General features: G+C 44.1%; 2 protein-coding genes across 8 annotated transcripts; both read right to left on the bottom strand.

Moving 5' to 3' along the window:
• Positions 1-256: 256 nt before the first annotated feature.
• atn1 (atrophin 1) lies at positions 257-11,724 on the bottom strand. Of its 7 annotated transcripts, XM_078933522.1 has the most exons (11): positions 11,700-11,724; positions 11,458-11,587; positions 9,821-9,954; positions 9,444-9,545; positions 8,965-9,084; positions 6,031-8,816; positions 5,717-5,933; positions 3,656-5,123; positions 2,678-2,845; positions 2,382-2,559; positions 257-1,003 (listed from the first exon to the last, which is right to left on the bottom strand). In XM_078933522.1, exons 3-11 carry the CDS (start codon positions 9,845-9,847, stop codon positions 970-972), a joined length of 5,100 nt encoding a protein of 1,699 aa, XP_078789648.1. In that variant the 5' UTR covers positions 9,848-9,954; positions 11,458-11,587; positions 11,700-11,724; the 3' UTR covers positions 257-969. The 7 variants fall into 7 exon arrangements, 6 of the variants coding, with proteins under 6 accessions (XP_078789648.1, XP_011483749.1, XP_011483750.1 ...); XR_002292082.3 differs by lacking the exon at positions 11,700-11,724 and having other exon boundaries at positions 2,678-2,858; positions 11,458-11,671; XM_011485447.4 differs by lacking the exon at positions 11,700-11,724 and having other exon boundaries at positions 11,458-11,671.
• Positions 11,725-13,580: 1,856 nt separating this feature from the next.
• Positions 13,581-18,854, bottom strand: LOC101175265 (gamma-enolase). Its single transcript, XM_004077982.4, has 13 exons — positions 18,701-18,854; positions 18,185-18,270; positions 17,989-18,084; positions 17,846-17,904; positions 17,700-17,769; positions 17,466-17,599; positions 17,168-17,390; positions 16,891-17,088; positions 16,655-16,731; positions 15,163-15,287; positions 14,971-15,079; positions 14,154-14,212; positions 13,581-14,007 (listed from the first exon to the last, which is right to left on the bottom strand). The coding sequence occupies exons 1-13, from the start codon at positions 18,820-18,822 to the stop codon at positions 13,938-13,940; spliced, it is 1,428 nt and encodes a 475-aa protein (XP_004078030.2). The 5' UTR covers positions 18,823-18,854; the 3' UTR covers positions 13,581-13,937.
• Between the last annotated feature and the right edge of the window lie 417 nt (positions 18,855-19,271).

The following is a 19,271-nucleotide window of genomic DNA, read 5'->3' as shown; positions in this document are numbered from 1 at the left end:
TACGTTGCAGCAAATGTTGCTGTCCCTACGGCTGTACACTGGAACAACGCTGCTCCCCTGTTTCTCACTCATCCCATGTGTCTCCTATTAGCTACACTCAAAAAAAAAAAGAAAAAAAAGGGAGGGACATGCTGGTGGAGAAAAAGAGAAAGGAAGGAGGGAGAGGAATCTGATATGCTTCGTGCATGAGAAGACATGCAAAACAGGGCAAACGCTCTGAATGTACATGAGGGGTCTGCAAGTGAAAAACTCGAAATTACCAAAAAAGAGATTATAATTTATTTTCAGATTTTTTTTTTTTGCCCTCATTTGCATCTTGTTACACAAGGAAAATTGAAAATCAAACATAAAAACCAACTGCCATACCATGAAAATGTAAAAAAATAATACAAATAATATGTGTTGTATATATAATTATTCATTATCAACAAACAACAATAATCTTAATAACAATACTATTAATCATAAACATAACAAAACACTAAAATGCTGATCCCATGCATATAGAGCAGCCCTCAGATACAAATGAGGGGGAAATGACTAAAAACAGAACCAAAAGTTCCACCAGTTTAGAATAAGCGCGTAAAGCTACATGCAACGACATAAAAGACTCATGTACACAGTCTTCTGGCATCAAGTATTTTACACGTACTGTATGTCACCATCGTTGCCTCCAGCTAATATTCTGTACAGAGCAAAAAACAGAAAACAAAAAAGAGGACCGAAGAACAAAATGCAGGAAAAGCGCTGGAGGCTGGGGTCGTTAGGAGGGACTCTGTGCAACATTTTCACCCCCTCCTTCTTCCGCCAACAATCCTTCAAAATCCTCTTGTTTTCGTCAGTAAATTCCATGTCCAGCTCTTGTAAATAAGTCTTTGTTTCCTCATTGTTTTTCAGGGCTTTCATTGTAGTATTTATCCACTTTTCACTGTTTTTTCTTTCCATGCTGCTTTCTGCTGTGCCCCTCCCTCACAAGGTCTTGTCACTCTCCTTCTTCAGGTGACTGAAAGGTCAAAAGACAAATCACACCGGTCTGTGAGCAAAAGCTGAGGTTTGGTTTCATTTCAGGCAAGTGCATTTTGCTGTCAACATTAATATCCTGCATGCATGCTGCAACAGACTGATATTTGCCTCTCTGTAAATCAGAAAACTGTTTTTTTGGTTGCTTGGGGTATTAACTTGTAATGTCCCAAGAGCAAACCAGCTAACAAATGTAATACAAAGAGATTTCTACAACCCGATAAATTCAAAGGATCAGGTCAAGTTTAGGCCTTTTTTTGTTTCCTTTAATGAGCATCTGTGCTTTGTGAAGCTTTTTGACAAATCTAGTAACCCGGATTAGTCCAGCAAGTGGTTAAATTGAAAATTTAGCTTCAGGTCTAAAGTCAGCTTAAGATCTGAGATTTGACAGAAAGGTTAAAGGGGATCAGTGGGATTGTGGAAAATGAGAATCTTAGTAAAATTACAATAAAAAAATAATTTTGTTAAAATTATTCTCTGTTAAATAAATAATCTTCTCCAGAACAGTGCATTCTTTGTTAGCAAAATATTTTTTTCCTCCAAAGGAATAGGAAGCAGATGTCTGAGAATACCTTTTTATTTTTGTTTAAAGATCCACTCCAATGAAAAGCAGGTTTTTGATGTTTTTACCATTTTCTTGTGGCATTTTCTCATGATGGAGGACATATGTAAAGAAACTTTAGCTTAAAATTGCATTTTTGAGTATTTCTTTTTCAAATCGTTTGGAATCAGGAACAGATGAAATTTTGAAATTTGAAAAAGCTTGTAGCAGTGACGTAGAAGCTACTACGGTAAGCCACAAGTTCCCTGCTCTGCTCCATTCTCATACATCCTCTTGTAGAAAACTAGTTCCATGTCCGTCTTCATTTTCCTCATTCAAGCTGGTATCTGCCTCAAAAGTGTACAGCTGGAAAGCTTCAATACTGCTCATCATTTTTGTTGCACCAGTAATGTTAAGTTGGGGTTGTGAGCGGTTGTAAGCTAACGGGAAAATGCATAAACAGATGCACGATAGGAAGGGGGCAAGTTTTCTCCGTGCCAACAGTCCCGCCCACAACTCAGAGGCAAACTTCTAATGAACAACTGCCACTCTGCAGAAACTATGTCCTTGGAAACGATACAGGTTGTTTGATTTTGGATTAAAAAAAGCACAATGCATTTAAATTTACAATAGATCAAAAGATGATTGGGTTGGGACTTTAAATACCACTTAAAACATTATTTAAAATGTTACTCCACGAACCACATGATTATTTAATTTTTTTTAAGAATCACTGTTACCACACCAGTAAATATGTTTTGCAACCAGATACATGCAGCTGAGACACAAAAGAGGTTGATTAAAAATGTTGACTTTGTACCTGTAATACTCGTCCTGGGTGAGGGAGTGGTGGTGATGGTGGATCCACTGTTGTTCCAGGGCCAGTCTCTGGATCTGCAGCTCTGCGCTCTGGGCCTGCTGCATGGCCTGGAGCTGATGGGCTGCCGACATGGGACCGGTGAGGGAGGATGGCTGTGGCAGTTCACGGAAAGGAGCACCTAATAGGAAGCGGAGGGAAAGGAGGGACATTAAGGTCAGTCATCCCCGTCTAGAGTCAAAAATGTGTCTTGATATATTTTTAGCACTGTTGTTTAGAGAAGAAAACTGAACGAGTACATGGACGAGGAGCCTTCTCCTCACCGAACAGCTGTTGGCGGAGCACATCGCTGTCAGTGAGGGGGTGAGCCAGGATGGGGGTGCCGATTGTGGCTCCTGGGTAAGGGAGGCGTGCCAAAGGAGACCCTGACGCCAACGGGTCCATTAGGGGGTGAACCCCGCCCGCCGCTGGATGCCAATGATGTAATTGGAAATACAGGAGAAATTTAATAGGGGTCAAAGCAGAAAACGTACAACATTGAAAATATTATCTGACTTGTGCTATGAGTAAAAATATGCATTATGCACAGAAAATAGATTTTAGAAAAGATTTTTCTGATTTAGATCTTTAAAAAAGCAGTGTTTTCTCAGGTTAAATATGATCACAAAACTTACATGTGTAGAAAAGGTTTGTCAAATGCTAACTAAACATTTATAATGTTGTCTAAAAACAACCAAAAGAAATCTGCTTGTATGTAAAGTTTCTTTTGATAGCCATGCTCCTTTCCTGATGTATTCCATCCTATCCATGCACAAAAATATATTTGTGAAAAAAAAACAAAAATTGTCACAAAAATGTTGCTCGATAGCGAGCCTAAATGCAACATTTTCCAACAATTTTGCAGTCATTTTGATCAATATTTGATATTGAATTTAACAGCCCTGCATGCTTTGCAACATGGTGCATATAACTGAACTGCAAAAGTCTGCCAATGCCTGTGGGCCAACATTCAAATTGCTGTTTGGATATCTGCAGTCAGCGTTTTTCCAATTATTTAAACTATAAGAGTGGAAAACATAAAGTAGACTGGACACAAAACTATAAATCAAACCATCTTGGAGCTGTTTTAGCTGCAATTAAGACATCAAGAAGGTACCATTAGATAAGATTCAGCCAAAAATATCTACCTATTTAATTAAAACAATATTTTTATTGATTTTTAAGCAACACATGTTCAAAAACAATCTGATATCAGGATTCTTAGTAGAATTAAGTACCTGTGTCTTGCTGGTGCAGATGAAGATGTGAGTGGATGTGTGAATGCTGGTGATGATGGGGTGTCACGTTTAACATCTGAAGACGACCAAGATTCTCTCCTCCTCCTCCTCCTCCACCGCCTCCCCCACCTCCTCCACTCGCTCCCCCTCCTCCGCCCCCACTGCTTCCTCCCCTTTCACGCTCCCTCTCCCCAAAGGTCGGTAAAGCTGCTCGGTCTCGTTCCTTTTCCCTTTCTCTTTCTCCACTCCTGTCACGCTCAAAGGAAGCAGGGGAGCGGGTGGGAGTGGGGTAGTTCTCGGGAGGAGCAGGGGGTGCAGACGCTGGTGGCAGATGGGAGGAGGAAAAAGATGAATGGGGGACTGGGTGATGAAGTGAGGCAGCACTAGATGTTGGTGGAGCAGGCTGAGGTGGAGCGGATGGAGGAGCAGCAGTGGATGGTGGCACTTGAGGTGCAGCAGGCGGAGCAGATAAAGGGTGGGAGGTAAGAGATGGTGGAAGTAGAGATGCAGGAGGTGGATTTGGCTGAGGTGCAGGAGGGTTGGGAGGCCGAGTTACTGGTGCCAGGGTTGGGTTTTGGAGGTGTGGAGGTCCAGGGGGAGCTGGAGGGGGAGTACCATAGAGTGACACCTCATTGGCTCCTGCCGGACCACCGCCAATAAGCAAGGAGTGAGCTTGTGCATGGGCATTTGCATGAGCATGAGAATGTGAGTGAGCAAGAGCAATGGCTGCAGGATCAGGTATGGATCCAGGTGGGTAAACCCGCTCATCACTCTTAAATTCAAATCCAGGCTTCATGCGATCTCGATGAGAAGCCACTGAGTGGGGGAAACCAACTCCTCCTAATCCTGGACCTCCAATCCCACCAGGTACCGGACCTCCTGCCATTCCGGGATGGCCACCAATGCCTGGACCATTTTCTAGACTACCACCATACAAAAACCCCAAAATAGCTGCTGCTGTAGCTGCATCAGTAGGGAGGTGGTGTGGATGGGCAAAAGCATGGTTCTGAAACTGAGGGAGGAAAAATGAGGGGTGGACATGGGGGTGCCCATGATGAACCTGAGGGTGGTGTGCTTGGGCACGACTTGCAGCCCCAAGTGGAGACATAGCATGTGGACGAGCATATTCGCTTAGAGTTCTTAATGCTGGTGTGTCGGGACCCAAATAAGGACCTCCTAAACCTATTCCCAGGCCTCCCTGGGGACCTCCGACTACAGCTGATGCACCACCCATGGATGGTAAAAGCAGAGAATGGGGTATTGAGTGAGACAGAGATGGATGGAGATGGTGTGTCGGAGGAAGGTGAGCATGTGGATGTGAAGGATGATGCTGGGGATGAGGAGGGTGGGGGACAGGGTTGCTGGATGATGCAGAAGAAGAAGGGTCAAGAATGATAGAGGATGAGGAAGGGAAAAAAAGTGTGGAGCCCTGGCGAGCCCCTCCAGCAGCACTGATGTCCTTCTGGTGCTATAGTACAAACAGAAGAAAGACAATTTGCAATAACCCACTTAAAAACTGTCCTGTGATGCTACGTACACACTGGGCAAGTGTGTTCACAATGGCTTGTCGCTATCTGATACTAGCGCATGTACCTACAGTTGGAAGAGGCTTGGTGCAAAATGTGGAAGTGGTGCAATTCTCGCGAATCATTGTCTCGTGTTCTGAAAGACTTGGTGTCATATGATTTCAGCCAGGTGCAAATATTAATTTATTCTCCATAATCAATTTTCTAACAGTTATTACTTCTGGTATTAAAAAGGACACAAAAAATAAGTCACTACCAAATCAGAATCCCTGACCAGTCAAAGTTCAACTGATTTAACTTTTACAGCATGTTCAATTTTGAAAGTATAGCTTGAAAACTGACTTAAAAGCTTGAGTAGTGACGCATGAAGACAAGAGTTTGAAACATGCATATAAGTGTATTTACATTAAATTTGCATTGGTAGTGGTCGCTCAAACGTGCGTGGCCAAGCCTGGTGTGAACGTAGCATTATATTGGTCATCTGTCTCCACATTAAAACCACAAAATCTGACATGGTACATAAAAATGTGCACACCTGCAGATGACGATCCAGTTCCCTCTCACGTTCACGTTCTCTTTCTCGTTCTCTTTCTTTTTCTCTTAAATCTCTGGCTCGCTGCTCCACCTCTCTTCGGGCTCTTTCAATCATCTCATTCCGTTTCTTCCACAGTTTGGATCCATCTAGTGGAACAAAGACAACATCGCTGCGTGCACAGGAGTTCCCGCTGCCACGATCTAGGACCTTGTGAAACCTAGAGTCAGAAGATACAGAATTAACAACGATTGGAAGCCTTGGGTAAGGATTCACTGACAATCTTAGTGAGGATGCCAACCTCGTTTTGACATTACCGTGCTGACTGACTGGCGTGGATGGGAATGTCCACAGGTTTTGGTTCTGGTGAGGGGCTTCTCAACACTGGTGGTGGGCTTTCATTCTCTTCCCTTTCTTCTATTGGTTCTTCTTTAATGACAGGTGTTGGAGGTGGTCCTGAATCTGAATTCCCATCTCCACTTGGGAGGCCAGAGCTCGTAGCAGGTGCTGAAATGCTGTTATTGTTGGTAGAGTTACCTTGAGGTGGAGGGCCCTTTGAGATATTTTGAGGTGAGAGTGACTGAGAGTTGGTATTACTGCTACTGGGTGTGCTACTGTTGCTACCACTGTTTGCCATGTGACTAGCATTGTTCCCATTAGAGTGATATGTTCCACTGAACTGAGGACGGCTGTTTAAAGTGCCGTGGAAAGGGGAAGGACGGCAACCAGGTGAACAGCTGGTGGGTGCAGCCGGCCCCTGAAGTTGCGCGTTGGAAGCGGATGAGGGGCCAGAGGGAAAAGATGAAAAAGGTCCTATCTGATTAGTTGATGGACTTGGCAAGGGTGATAGGGGTTTCGGAGGGGTCTGGGTAGAGGATTGATAGTGTTGGGGGCGGACACCGGCAGCCATACCTACTGGGGAAGGCTGAGTATGTGAGTTTTGAGGTGAGGGTAGAGAAGCCAGAGATGGTTGATGGGGGTATGGCCCATGGTGAGTGCTGGAGGACGAAGGAGAGAGTGCAGAAGGCTGATTTGAGCCTCCACGGCTTTGGTACATAGTTGAATCTCGCAGGTTTGGGTCCCTCTCCCTGTCTTTTGGCCCAGACTGGTAATGAGGGTAAGGTGGGTGAGGATACTGGGCTCCTCCGGGCCCTGAATACTCTCGACCCACATTTGGAGTTAACCCTGGGGAGCTTAAGTACTCTCGGTTTGTGCCAGCAGGAGGAGGCACACCAGCAGGAAAGTCTTTTGCTCCAGAAGGAGGATACTCTCTGTGAAAGTGATCTCCACCAGAGGATGGAGTTTGTGCCTGGTCTAGAGGGGGAGGAAAGTCTCTATTTGATGAGTTTGAAGGATGAGAGTTATGGTGCGAGGGAAGGGATGTTTGGGAAGGGTGATTTAGATTGTTTTGAGGAGAGACAGGTGGGTCACGATTCAGCATGGGGGCTACTGGTAACCCAGCGGTTGAGCTTGGGGGATTTCCTTGTGATATGGAATTGCTAGGGTTGCTGTTGCTAACTTCTCTTGTTTGGCCTGGAAACTCACCCCATCTGCTGCCATCTTTATCTCTGGGATGCCCCCCTGCAGCTCCACCAGGGCCAAAATCTCTGTTTTGGTTTTGTGGATTAAATTCCTTTCCTGTTTCACGTTCTCTTTCTCTGTCACGATCCCTGTCTCGGAAAGCTTGACCAAAGTCTCTCCTTTCTGGACCAATGTTAGGTCCATCTCTCCCAGATCCTTGGTACTCACGACTCTGACTCAGGACCCCAAACTCCCTATTCTGGATGCTGTTGGGCCCACCCATTGCACCACAAGTACTATTAATATTACTGCTGCTATTGTTGTTGCTGTTTCCAGTGGGAGCAGGGTACTCCCTACTGATCTCTCTCCCACCACACTCCCCTCTCACTCCCCTCTCTCTCTCTCCTGCAGCCCCTCTATCTCTATCGCCTCCCCCTCCAGTGTACCTAGGAAGGTACTCCCTGTGGGGGTGGGGGTGAGAATGGGGGAGGTAAGAGGGGTGGGAGGAGGAATGGCGAGAGGATGGAGGGTTGTAAACGGAGGGAAGTTGTTGCTGTTGAACAGGAGGCTGGTGTGAGTGATGGTTGCCAGGGTAACGAGTGTAACCCCAGCTGACCTGGCAACCAGTTGCTGTGCCCCCCTGCCAGCTGGTGGAGCTGTAGTGGTGAGAATGGCTGGAGGGCTGTATCTGAGGCTGAGACTGAGGCTGGGGGGCAGTCTGTGGCAGCAGAGAAGGAGGCGTGGATTGAGTTTTCTCCAGGAGTTTGTCTGCCTTCTCTGTTTTGTCTCTCTCCGTCTTAACCTCAGCAGGCAAGTTTTGTCCTCCGAGCTCTAATGGTTTTAGGGCAGGTGGAGGAGGAAGTGGAGTTGGTAAAGAATTGGAAATGTTGGGGCTACTGTGGGAAAGCTCTCCTCCAGAGAGAGTTGTCTTGGTGACGCACTGTGAGCTGGCTTTGGGAGTCATTCGGTTACCACTTAAGGCTCCTTCAACACCCGTTAGGGTGCCATACTCAACTTTACACATCAGTTTGGAGTCCAGGGAGAAATATGACTTCCTCCCACTATTGCTGTCATTTGACGAATCTCCTGCTCCGCGGAGAGAAGGAGTCAAACCAGACGAAGAGCAGGGAGTGGAGGGGGGCTTCAAAGACGGGCAGTCCTCTGCGCCTTCCACGTCTCGCTTCTCTCCATCTCCACAGGATTCCTCCGCCTTCCCTTCACGGACAGTTCTCCTATCTTCTCCTGTGACTTTCCTTGCCCCCCCTTCTTTAGTCTTCTCTCGTTCTCCATGCTTTGGTGAGTCTGGGCCATCAGAATCAGAGTCTAGACTTCCCAGAGGGGAGGCTGAAAGGCTTGGAGATGAGGAACGATTGTCTTGGTCTATATCCCGCCCACTGCTCAGACTACTACTACTATTGGCAAGGCTCCCCACAACTGAACTTCTGCTGCCCTGGGACTGGCCGTCTTCGTTGTCACTCTCACGAGATTGGCTGACAACAGTGGTTGGAGGTGGAACCGTGGAAGGAGTCGAGCTTTCAGTTGAGTGTGTTGATGTTGGAGGGTTTGGGGTACAAGCTGAGTCCTAAAGGAAATTGAGGACAAAATGAAAACTGAGAATATTCACTTTCTGCTTGATTGTTAAGGAGAGACAACAGCTTGAGCCTCAAAGATCTAAAACACCATCTTATAGATGGTGTGCATATAATGTACTGATGGAGAGTTAGACAAACCTGAACTTTCTGTCTTTTTGGAGGAGATACAAGTTCCTCCCCCTCACTCTCTGATGAATCATGCCCTTGTGATCTGCGACTGAAGCGATTTCCAGCCAATTCCTCACCAGAGCCTCGTTGCTAAAACAACACAAGAGCTTTAATTCGGCAGTGATGGTTCTGCATCCTTAATAAGACTATATCTGTTTTTAGGACAGACCCACACTTGCACACGTACACAATATCGGTGTCAAACATGACACATCAAAGACTTGAATTAACAAAGATGTGCAATACAAAGTCGACCTGTTCCTACACTGTAAAGGTATGTCTGTGGAAATCATACAAATGAGTCATAAAGAAGCAGCTCACAACAGACATCACAGAGGTCAAACGCAGAGACAGTCCTTTGTTCTTCCTCGTTTTTGTCTGAATGCACAAATGTAAAATTAGTTCAAAACAAGAAGAGACACGGCACATAAAAGGAGGCATATTTTTACCGTCTGCCTGTCGTTGCGTTCAGGACGAGTGGGGCTGGGGTGCGGCCGTCTGCCCCTTCTCTCCTCACTTGCCCCCCTCCTTCTGCCACTACGCATGGGCATCTGCAAAGCAAAGTCCAGTTAAAGAGGAGCACAAGACAGGTGGTGGAAAGTTGGGAAGGTTTGGATGGAGAAAAGAGAAGTATGCAGATACATTTTTTAAATATGTTGTCTTTGTGAATAATCATAACATGAATGATTGGAGCATAAACAACAATATATTTTAAAAGGTATATGAGAGGAAGACACAGTATTAAACACAAATATTAAACATTTTATCTCGTATTAGAGCAAATAATATTTAGTATTTTGGTCAAAATGGCTATTGAGAAAAATACCGATTCTTTGTGCGTCCTTGTTTTCATTATGTCTTCTTTATAACGTCCATTTTAGAACACGAGCCCTTGCAAAGGTAGAACTGGTTCCATTTGTTATTGATTGGGCTGTGTTGCACCGTGAGACCTAGCAAAACCTGTGAAGAAGCACAAGCAAAAGAAGGCGTGATCCATGTTGTTTTTTTTTACATCGCACAAATAACTTGCAGGGAATGTGAAGAAGGATGCAGCAATGATCATCATTCTTACTCTTTTACAAGAGCCAAATTGTGGAATTTCTGACATTTTGAAAACATGTGAGTGCACAACCGCAAAAGCACAGCAAGAGCATTTAAATTCCCCGCATGCTCTGCACTCTATCTCCACAACTGCTCTTCACTCTGCTCAAAACAGTCCCCTCTCTGCCCTCTGCTTTCACCACAGCCGCTCAGACCCAGAAATGCGAGAGGTTAACCCACTCTTGTTGACAGAATGCACTAGTTGGAGGAGAATACTCATGAAGCTGATGCTTTTTCAATCTCAGGCTGCACAAGAGCGAGACCCCCAAACCCCCCACCCCCAGTAAACATCAAGACTATGTGGGGCCACACCCCCTCTGCTTTCAGCTCCTCTGCAACAGCCCTCAGCCACTTGTGGTTAACCCTCATGACCTGGTTATGACCAGAAGAACCACAAGCCTATTTATTCAAACATGCCATTAGGGATGCACACAATGTCAAGATCATGTCATTTGGTGCTTGGTGTGGAACAATTGTCATTCCACATCAATAGGATTTGCTTCTTATATTGTGAATGATGTCAAACAGATAACTATAAATATAGATATTTTCTTTTAAGAAATCAAGCTACATTTTATAGTAGCTTCCCAACACATGGGGATGAGCATTAATTAGTGCACACTGCAGTGAAAGATGCAGACATTTTTCTCAAAATCCAAACACACAATGCAAAAAATATATATACATGCAGTGCATTTACAAGCTATTGACGGCATTCTGCGTACTCTACACAATGAATCTCAGTTACAGGTGGCAGCAGTGGCCTGTCTGTGGTCCTCCTGCAGGTCTCTGTTCACGGTCAGTTTACAAAGACCAACAGAAAATCATTTCCTCTGCAAACTCGTGCAAGCATCCAGCACACGCATCGTCAACAAATCGGCCCTGCATGTGATGCAAAGCAGCAGCATGCAGTTGCTCTGCTTACATCACCAGTGAGCGCACACTGCAACGACTCTTTCTTCTTTCTCCCAGCGAATGTTATTGATACGCAAGCAGAGAGCGGCCGAATCTGCCCTCAGAAAACCTCCCAAAGCCCACCGTGTTGGAGCTGCACATACGTGTGGATGCCTGCGTCGAGCCGCTTCCGAGCGCCGCACATGTTAAAATAAAAGGACCATTCTTCGGAATGGCGAATCCCTTTGCATTTCGTACCGGCTCCCTGTCCCCTTTCCCCTCGCTGGAATGTGGGCGCGCGTCGTGCACTCTTCAGCGTTAATTCACCGGGACATAATTTAGCCGTAACGCAGCGTGACGATGAGCGCACAAAGGGGGTTCAGGAAAATGGAAGGAAGAGCGCAAACGTGGCCATCAGGAGCAGCTCCAAACGCAGGAGTTTAAAGCATCCATTTTCCTCCTCCTTACCTATGGTATCCAGCGATGCGTTCTTCTCCCATTCTCACTCACTCCGCTTTTTCTTCCCTCTCCCTGTTTTGTCGTTTTAGGTTGCACGCTGACGCGCACGCCTCACAGCCCGGGCGTCTGTCAGCGCAGGCTGGCTCATGTTGCAGAGCGCACCGATCATAACAATAAGAAAGAAAGCTCTGGTTATTCGTTGCAGGGGAAAACAGGGGTGCCAACTGAAGACTGTACAAATTGATACATACCCTCGCCTCTTCCCCCACCCCCTTTTACCCCCCCCCCCCCACCCCTCTCCCTCTTTTTTTTTTTCTTATTTTGCCCCCCTTCTTACACCACTACCTACTCCCCCCCCCCTTCTTTCCTCCAAGACTGCTTGCACTTATTTATACCCCTCTTCGGTCTTACAGTCACAATATTTTTGCAGAGGGGTGAGACAGAGAGAGGGACGGGTGAGGAAAAGCGAGAGTGGTGAAGGCGTGATTTGCATAAGGAGAGAGGGGGTGGCTGGAGAAAGAGGAGGAGGAGGAGGAAGAGAGTGAGATCCAAAACTCTGAGGAAGGAGGGGACCAAAAGGGAGGGTCTCTCTTGACTACTCCCCCCGCCCCCCCTCACCCCCCAGAGTCACCTTTACTGTATGGAGAGACTAACACCTGTCTCCGCGTGAAGGGGGGCCAATCAGTGTCCTCCCTCTGAATCCATCATTTTTATAGGATTTATTTTATTGACACCATCATTGACAAGTGATGGTTCAGGATATTTAACCATCAAACGCTGATTCTGTGTCTCAGGTTTCTCCGCATCTGCCCATCAGCTCCCTGTCTGTCTGTGTGTCTGTCTGTCTGGGAGAAGCTTGCAGCGGTGTGTCCAGTCAAGCGGCTCCGCAGACCTCCTCCTCCTCTCCCTTCCTCCTCGCTCCTGTCGTTCCCTCCCTCTCTTTGCCCCCTTCACGCAGCCCCCTGTCCCGTCACCTATTGTGTGGTAACCATAACAACCCCGGCGAACACTGCGCAGTGCGCCTGCGTCACCCCGAGCCTCCTTTTATCATCATCAGCAGCAGCCGGCTTGAAGCTACAGAGGATGAGCCTGTCCTGCGAGCGCCCCCTGCTGTTCTCAGGTGTAATTTTTCTTCTTCTTCACGGAAGTAGTAGAAGTAGTGGTGCTTGGTTTAAAAAAAAAAACAATATTAATAAAGGTGCCCCCCCCCCAGTTTTTCCAGCGAGTTATCTATTTATTGCTTTTCAAACTTGGTTGAATATAAACCTATTTACAGAACATGACATGCATCCAAAAATGACCACTACAACATTTAAAGACAAAATAATTAAAGCACGGTGCATGTGCATAAGAAATTATAAGTTATAAGTTAACAAATGGTAAACAGGAAATATTAAGAAAAAAATTAGCCTACTCATCAAATAGGGAAGTTTACAGTTTAACTATTTGGTAGGCCTACGCTTTGGGAAGATGAATACTTTTGAGGGTGCCATAAAATTGATGAAAGTCAGCAATAAAAACTTCTTTGCATTTATGTCAATAAAATTTGGTGTGAAAAGGCTTAAAATTAACAGTATTTTCTATGCTAAGCAAGTTACCCATACCCAGTTACGCACAGCTCAATTTGTGCAAATTAAAGTTATATCAGAAAAAAATGCATTTGGGAATATAAAAATAATGTATTAAAATGAATATTTTCTGAAAATATATTTAGCTTTTCATTTGTATTCTTAGTCATGTTCTTTTTTTTGTTTTCCCTCTGTTAGTCAAACCAGGTTTAGGTTGCCAGTTATTCACTGCTGACTAATTAGAGTTAATTACTCTCAGTGTATTTTAGTGCTTTGTTACCTTTTAGCTTCTCCACGGGTTTTGTCATGTTCAAGTTTATTTATTAAATGTGTTTTAAAAAATGTGTTCCATCATCCATCCATCCATCCATCCATCCATCCATACATACATCACTCTTTTGGGGTTATGGGGTCGCTGGAGCCTATCCCATCTGTGGAGTACCCACCGTAAAAGTCACCAGTTCGTCATAGAGCTGGGGAATCTCATAATTGCTAAAGTTGCATGTAAAGCAGTCGATGATTCAGAGAAAAAACTGCTTGTATTTTAATAATCAATACAGCTCATAACAGCATATATTCCTTTTTATTGAGTTAACATCTGACAAAACACTCGAACATACATACACACACATTTTTGGATCAGGCTGCAGAGTAGCAGGAAGGCAAAACAACAGCAAAAACATTTCAAACACTTCCACAACAATCTGAAAACAGACTAAAGGCTCAGAGGAGGGAGAAGTGTGATTTCACTTGATCAATATAATATTGCTACGGTATCTGCACACTGTGTTTTTATTATTGTAGGTCACACTTAAGGTGTTTTTAGATTTTCCAAGACTGGTGAGTGATCACAAACCATGCTAAGTGAAAGCTTCATTGCATGTGCGCTCTCCTCTGCACCCCTGCATGGGACGCTGGCGCTCAAAGGGCACTAGGGTTGCGAAAGTTGTGTCCGGCATAACGGGCCTGGTCACCCAGCTCTTCCTCAATCCTAAGAGGAGGACGTGGTTAGAAGTCAAGTAAAAATTTTAAAAAAAGCAAAGTGATAACAAATCAGAAAAGTGTTAACATTTAAAAAGTGAGCTCAGATTGGTAGTTGTGTCAGAAAAAAAAACATAAGGAGCAAAAACAGCGTACCTCATAAGCTGATTGTATTTGGCAAGACGTTCAGATCGACATGGAGCTCCAGTCTTGATCTGAGAACATTATAATTCATTAATTCATTTAACTGCCCTTTTATCATGTTTACATTTATACAAAACAAAAAATGCTTTGTGTGAAAAATGACTTGTCAGTCTATAAATTCAAGTAGAGCAACAATCCTTTAAAACAAAACATGCTTTATGCAGACATTATCTTTTTGAGGCTGTATATATAGGTTCTTCTCCTTGTAATAAAAGGGTTTATGCATGAAAACATTAGGGATGCCACAATTCTCGGTTTGAAAACCGAACCGTTACACCATTGAACCCAATTGTGGGGAAAGCGTATTGTTGCATCCATACTGCATACCTGTTGGTTTATACTGAACGTGTCAAACACGTGTTGTGTTAAATTTAAGAAGGAGTTGTTATTTAAAGCTTTATAACATTACATCAGGCCATAGGCTGCCTAAAAGGTTTTTCTTCATTGTTACTTGCTTATCAGCAAATTAAAAAGCAATTTATAAATCAAACCGAAATAAAACCGTGACTCATATGTCGAGGTTCGATCCGAATGGTGAAGAAAGTGTACCGCAGCATCCCTACGTGATACTAATTGTCTTAATTTGCAGTAAACATAAAAATTAATGTTTGATTTGCTTTAGCTTTCTTTAAAAAATAAAAAACTGGATCACAATGTTTTATAAGGCTACTATGTCTCTCATATTTGTGTCTACTGAGCTCCCTTTTGTTGTGCGGAACATGCTATAACTAACTGCACACTGACGTATCGACTGGATGGTGTGCGTTACCTGTCCAGTGCAAAGGCCGACCACCAGGTCAGCTATAAAAGTGTCCTCTGTTTCTCCCGAGCGGTGGCTCACCATCACGCCCCAGCCGTTCTCTTGGGCCAGCTTACACCTGCCAAAGGCCCAACATGCATTTCTGAACAGCAGGGACCTCGTGTGAGACTAAGGCTGTTGTTTCAGCCTGAAATGACATACGCTTTGATGGCCTCAGTGACGGTTCCAATCTGGTTGACTTTGAGGAGCAGACAGTTGCAGGCCTTTTCCTCCACGGCGCGTTGTATTCTGCGAGGGTTAGTGACCGTCAAGTCATCTCCAACCACCTGCACAGCACAAAATCTCTGACAGCTTTAGGCTTTTGGGGATGCAGACACCTGAAAAGGAGGAACGTTTGAATTTTCTCTGTGATTTTTACAAAAACCTTTACAGAAAAAAGATAATGTTTGTGTTGTAAGGTGTTAGTTGTCTTTTATCTCTAGAAATAGCATTTGTGAATATGATGATCAACTATACATGCTACTGCATGTATACTGTGCACAATAAAATAATAATACCTCAGTGATTACAGGGGTTATCATGAATTTTATTCAGGAAGTGTGCAGTCTTCCTAAATTCAGCTCTAAAACACTGGACCCCCCCCCCCCCTAGTAATAAGGAAAACATTTTTAAAATGTACCAAAAAAATTAAATAAGCCAAAAATCTGCAAATGGGGTAATAAATTGGTCTTACCAAGAATTTTCATTTTAGGAAAATAATTTCAGTCGCTAAGACATTTTCTTACTGTGCGACGGAATAAAAATTAAAAACTTTCCTAATAAAATTACAGTTTTTTCATGCAAGACAGATGAGACAATTTTTTCTTGAAACACAGTCTTTTTTTAAACATTTTTAAGATTTTGTTTTTGCAATGATAAAAAGCAAAATTATGAGGGGAAAAGGGAAAACTGTATTCCAGAGTAACAATTTGGATTGAATTGCACTTCTTCAGGTGTATTTTACAGATAACTACAAAGCTTAAAAAGCAAAATAAATTGACCACAATTTATGCTCAATAAAACAGAGGTGGTATCAATGAAAGACTCACTCCGATGAAAATTGTGTTTTTGGTGTTTGTGGCATTTATCTCATGATGGAAGACATTTATTAGGAAAATTAAGCTTAAAATTGGATTTCTGAGTGTTTCTTTATCTAAATTGTTGTTAATTAGGAACAGACATAAAAATGCAGTTTGAAAAAAGCTGTAGCAGTGATGTGTCACTGTGCGCACGCCACAAGCTGTCTGCTCAACTCCATTCTGATCCATCCATCCATGTACGTCTTTGTTTTACTTTTCTGAGCTGGCATCAAAACTGTAAGGCTGGATAGCTCCATTATTGCTCGTCATTTTTGTTACGTTATGTTGGGGCTGTAAGCTAGCGGGAGAGTGTGTAAACAGATGGATGATGGGGGTAGGCTTACTCCGCGCCAATGGTCATGCCTACAACTAAAAGGTGAATTTCCAATTAACTACAGCAGCTCTGCAGAAACTATGTCCTAGACAAAGACAATTTTTTTCTTTTTTGGCTAAAAATGGCATAATCATAATTAAAAGACCACTGGAAACGATTTTATAATGGATCAAAAGGTGATTGGATTAGGACTTTAATGCCCCGGGTGCTGCAGAAAACTTACGTGACTGTTTAATCTCACCTGGATGCCCACTGAAGCTGTAAACTGTGACCAAGCAGGCCAGTCATCCTGGTCAAAGGGATCTTCAATAGACACCACTGAAAGAAAAAGACAGGTACAGTCATTTTGTTGAAAACTGCTGTAATTATCCCAAATCTGTCTGACATGGAGTGAAGAGAGTCTGTCTAGTTTCTGGAAGCAACTCAGAAATTTGCAGAAATCAAAAATCACAAATGCTGATAAATCACAGTGCACACCTGGGTAGTTGTTAATGAAGCCCTGGTAGATACCGGCCAGCTCGTCTGCGCTGATGTTGCGTGCAGCATTGGGTGGGGACTTGAAGTCCAGGTCATACTTGCCCTCACTAAAAAACTCTGAGGCGGCGACGTCCATCCCAATCACCACTTTGTCAGTGAAGCCTGCTTTCTCTATGGCAGTCTTTATCAGCTCCAGGGCTGACAGGAAAGAACAGGAGACATGACACAACATGGAGGAGATGAAGGGGAAACGTTTTCAAGCGATCGCAGTAGTTACCTTCACTGTTTTCCTGTATATTAGGTGCAAACCCTCCTTCATCCCCCACATTTGTAGCATCCTGACCGTACTTTTCCTTGATGACATTTCTTAGGGTCTGGTAGAGCTCTGCCCCCACACGCAGGGCATCCCGGAAGGACTCTGCACCCACCGGGAGCACCATGAACTCCTGCATTGCCAGTCTGTTACCAGCATGAGACCCTCCGTTGATCACATTAAAAGCCTGAAAAGGGTGGATAGAGGGATTTGAGTTTTGCGGCCTCTGATTAGCTCTTATAGAAGATCAACTAAATCTGACCGGAACTGGGAGGACCAGCTCTCCGTTTCCAGCCAGATCGGCGATGTGGCGATAAAGGGGCACCCCTTTCTCTGCTGCACCAGCTTTGCATATGGCAAGAGATACTCCCAGAATAGAGTTGGCTCCAAATTTGGCTGGAAGGCAAAGGAGAGAATGCTGATCAACACTGGGAAAGGCTTACAAGAGGTCAGAATTTAACACGTTTTGCAGTCCACAAATGAAACAGAGGCTTACATTTATTGTCAGTGCCATCCATTTCAATCATCAGGTTGTCTAGTTTTTCCTGCTCCAGCACACTGATTCCCTGAGAGAAGAAAAAAGTCACCCAAACAGGAAACAAGATTTTCTTTCAGAAGCCACATTTTGCTGTATCTACTTACAGACTGGGTGAGGGCAGGGCCAAGGCTGTCATTAATGTGAGAAACAGCCTTGGTCACACCTTTAGACACAGAAAACAAGTTAGTGTGGATTTTTTTGGACTAAAAAAGAAAACAGGTGTAGAGGCATTATGTAAAAAGCACACCTTTGCCTTTGTAGCGAGTTTTGTCTCCATCTCGGAGCTCCAGAGCCTCATAGATGCCGGTTGAGGCACCGCTGGGCACAGCTGCCCTGAACAGACCTAGATTAGAGATGGAATATTGTTTTTATGTATATATTTTTCATTACTGTATCAATTAGTGATGCATATTAAGTTCTACATTCATTTGAAAAAAAAACACCTTTTTCTGTGTGGAGATCTACTTCCACGGTCGGGTTTCCCCTGGAGTCAAGGATCTCTCGAGCAAAAATATTAACTATGGACATCCTGCAAAAAATGACAGATCATCAGCTCAACTTAGTGGTTGTACACAAAAATCAAAAATTGATTCAGTCTTTTTCTGATTTTGCAGCTAATGGTCACACCAAGAGGCCTGCGTGTCGCTTTAGTCGCACTATGATTACAGTGACGCAGCCTTCTGGGTGGAAAACTGCAAAAGAGGCTTCCTGTGAAGAAGCCCTGCATCACTCGATCACCCAACTCAAAGATATAGACGATCACATAGAAATCATTTCAAAAACCTCTACCGTCAACCTGTTACACGCTACAAGCCAATTTCTGGGCTGCTTCAGTCAAATAATGGTTCAGTGAAAAGATGGAGAATGTGAGGAGACACCTAGCATGCAACGACGAGAAAGGGTGAGGAGGCACGACTGGGGGAGGGATGAAGAAAGAGATCAATCTTTTTTAACGTTACCTGCAGTTTGTTTGAAGCCTAGTGGAAAGAAGGAGCGCACAGGGATGTATGAGGAAGAGACGGAAGAGAAGGAGGTGGGAGAAACGTATGACAAGAAGGGGGAGGGGGAGCGTGTGAGTCATTGGAAGGAGAGAGCTGGGGAGGGGAAAGGAGGACGGAGTAGCAGGAGAAACATGGATTTTTGTGTTGATGCAAGGAAAATAATTTGGTTTGGATTGACCTTTAAGATTGATTTTGTCATACCGATACAAGCCAATTTATCCATCAACCACACATGACATTCAGGAATGATGTAGAGAACGGGTCTTTGATACCAAACCGAGGTTTAATCCCCTCCAAATGTGATTTTAGTGGTGATGGCAGGAGGGGGGAAAAAAACACCACAGAGACGCAAACAGGGTACGGATATTTGCCAAGCCAGCACTAAATGAGTGGCCTTGTCTGTGAAGATCTACTGATGTGGATTAAAGGAAACAAGACAGGTGACATGAGCAGAAGCTGCTGGAAGGGAGGGCTGTTAAAAATAGTCATGGAAGGGATTAAAGCTACAGAGCATTTTACAAGATGCAGG

This window comes from Oryzias latipes, chromosome 16 (assembly GCF_053564925.1).
Source record: "Oryzias latipes strain Hd-rR chromosome 16, Olatipes_Hd-rR_3.1".
NCBI lineage: Eukaryota > Metazoa > Chordata > Actinopteri > Beloniformes > Adrianichthyidae > Oryzias > Oryzias latipes.
The sequence above is the reverse complement of the archived record's forward strand: the minus strand, read 5'-3'. Positions and strand labels throughout refer to the sequence as shown.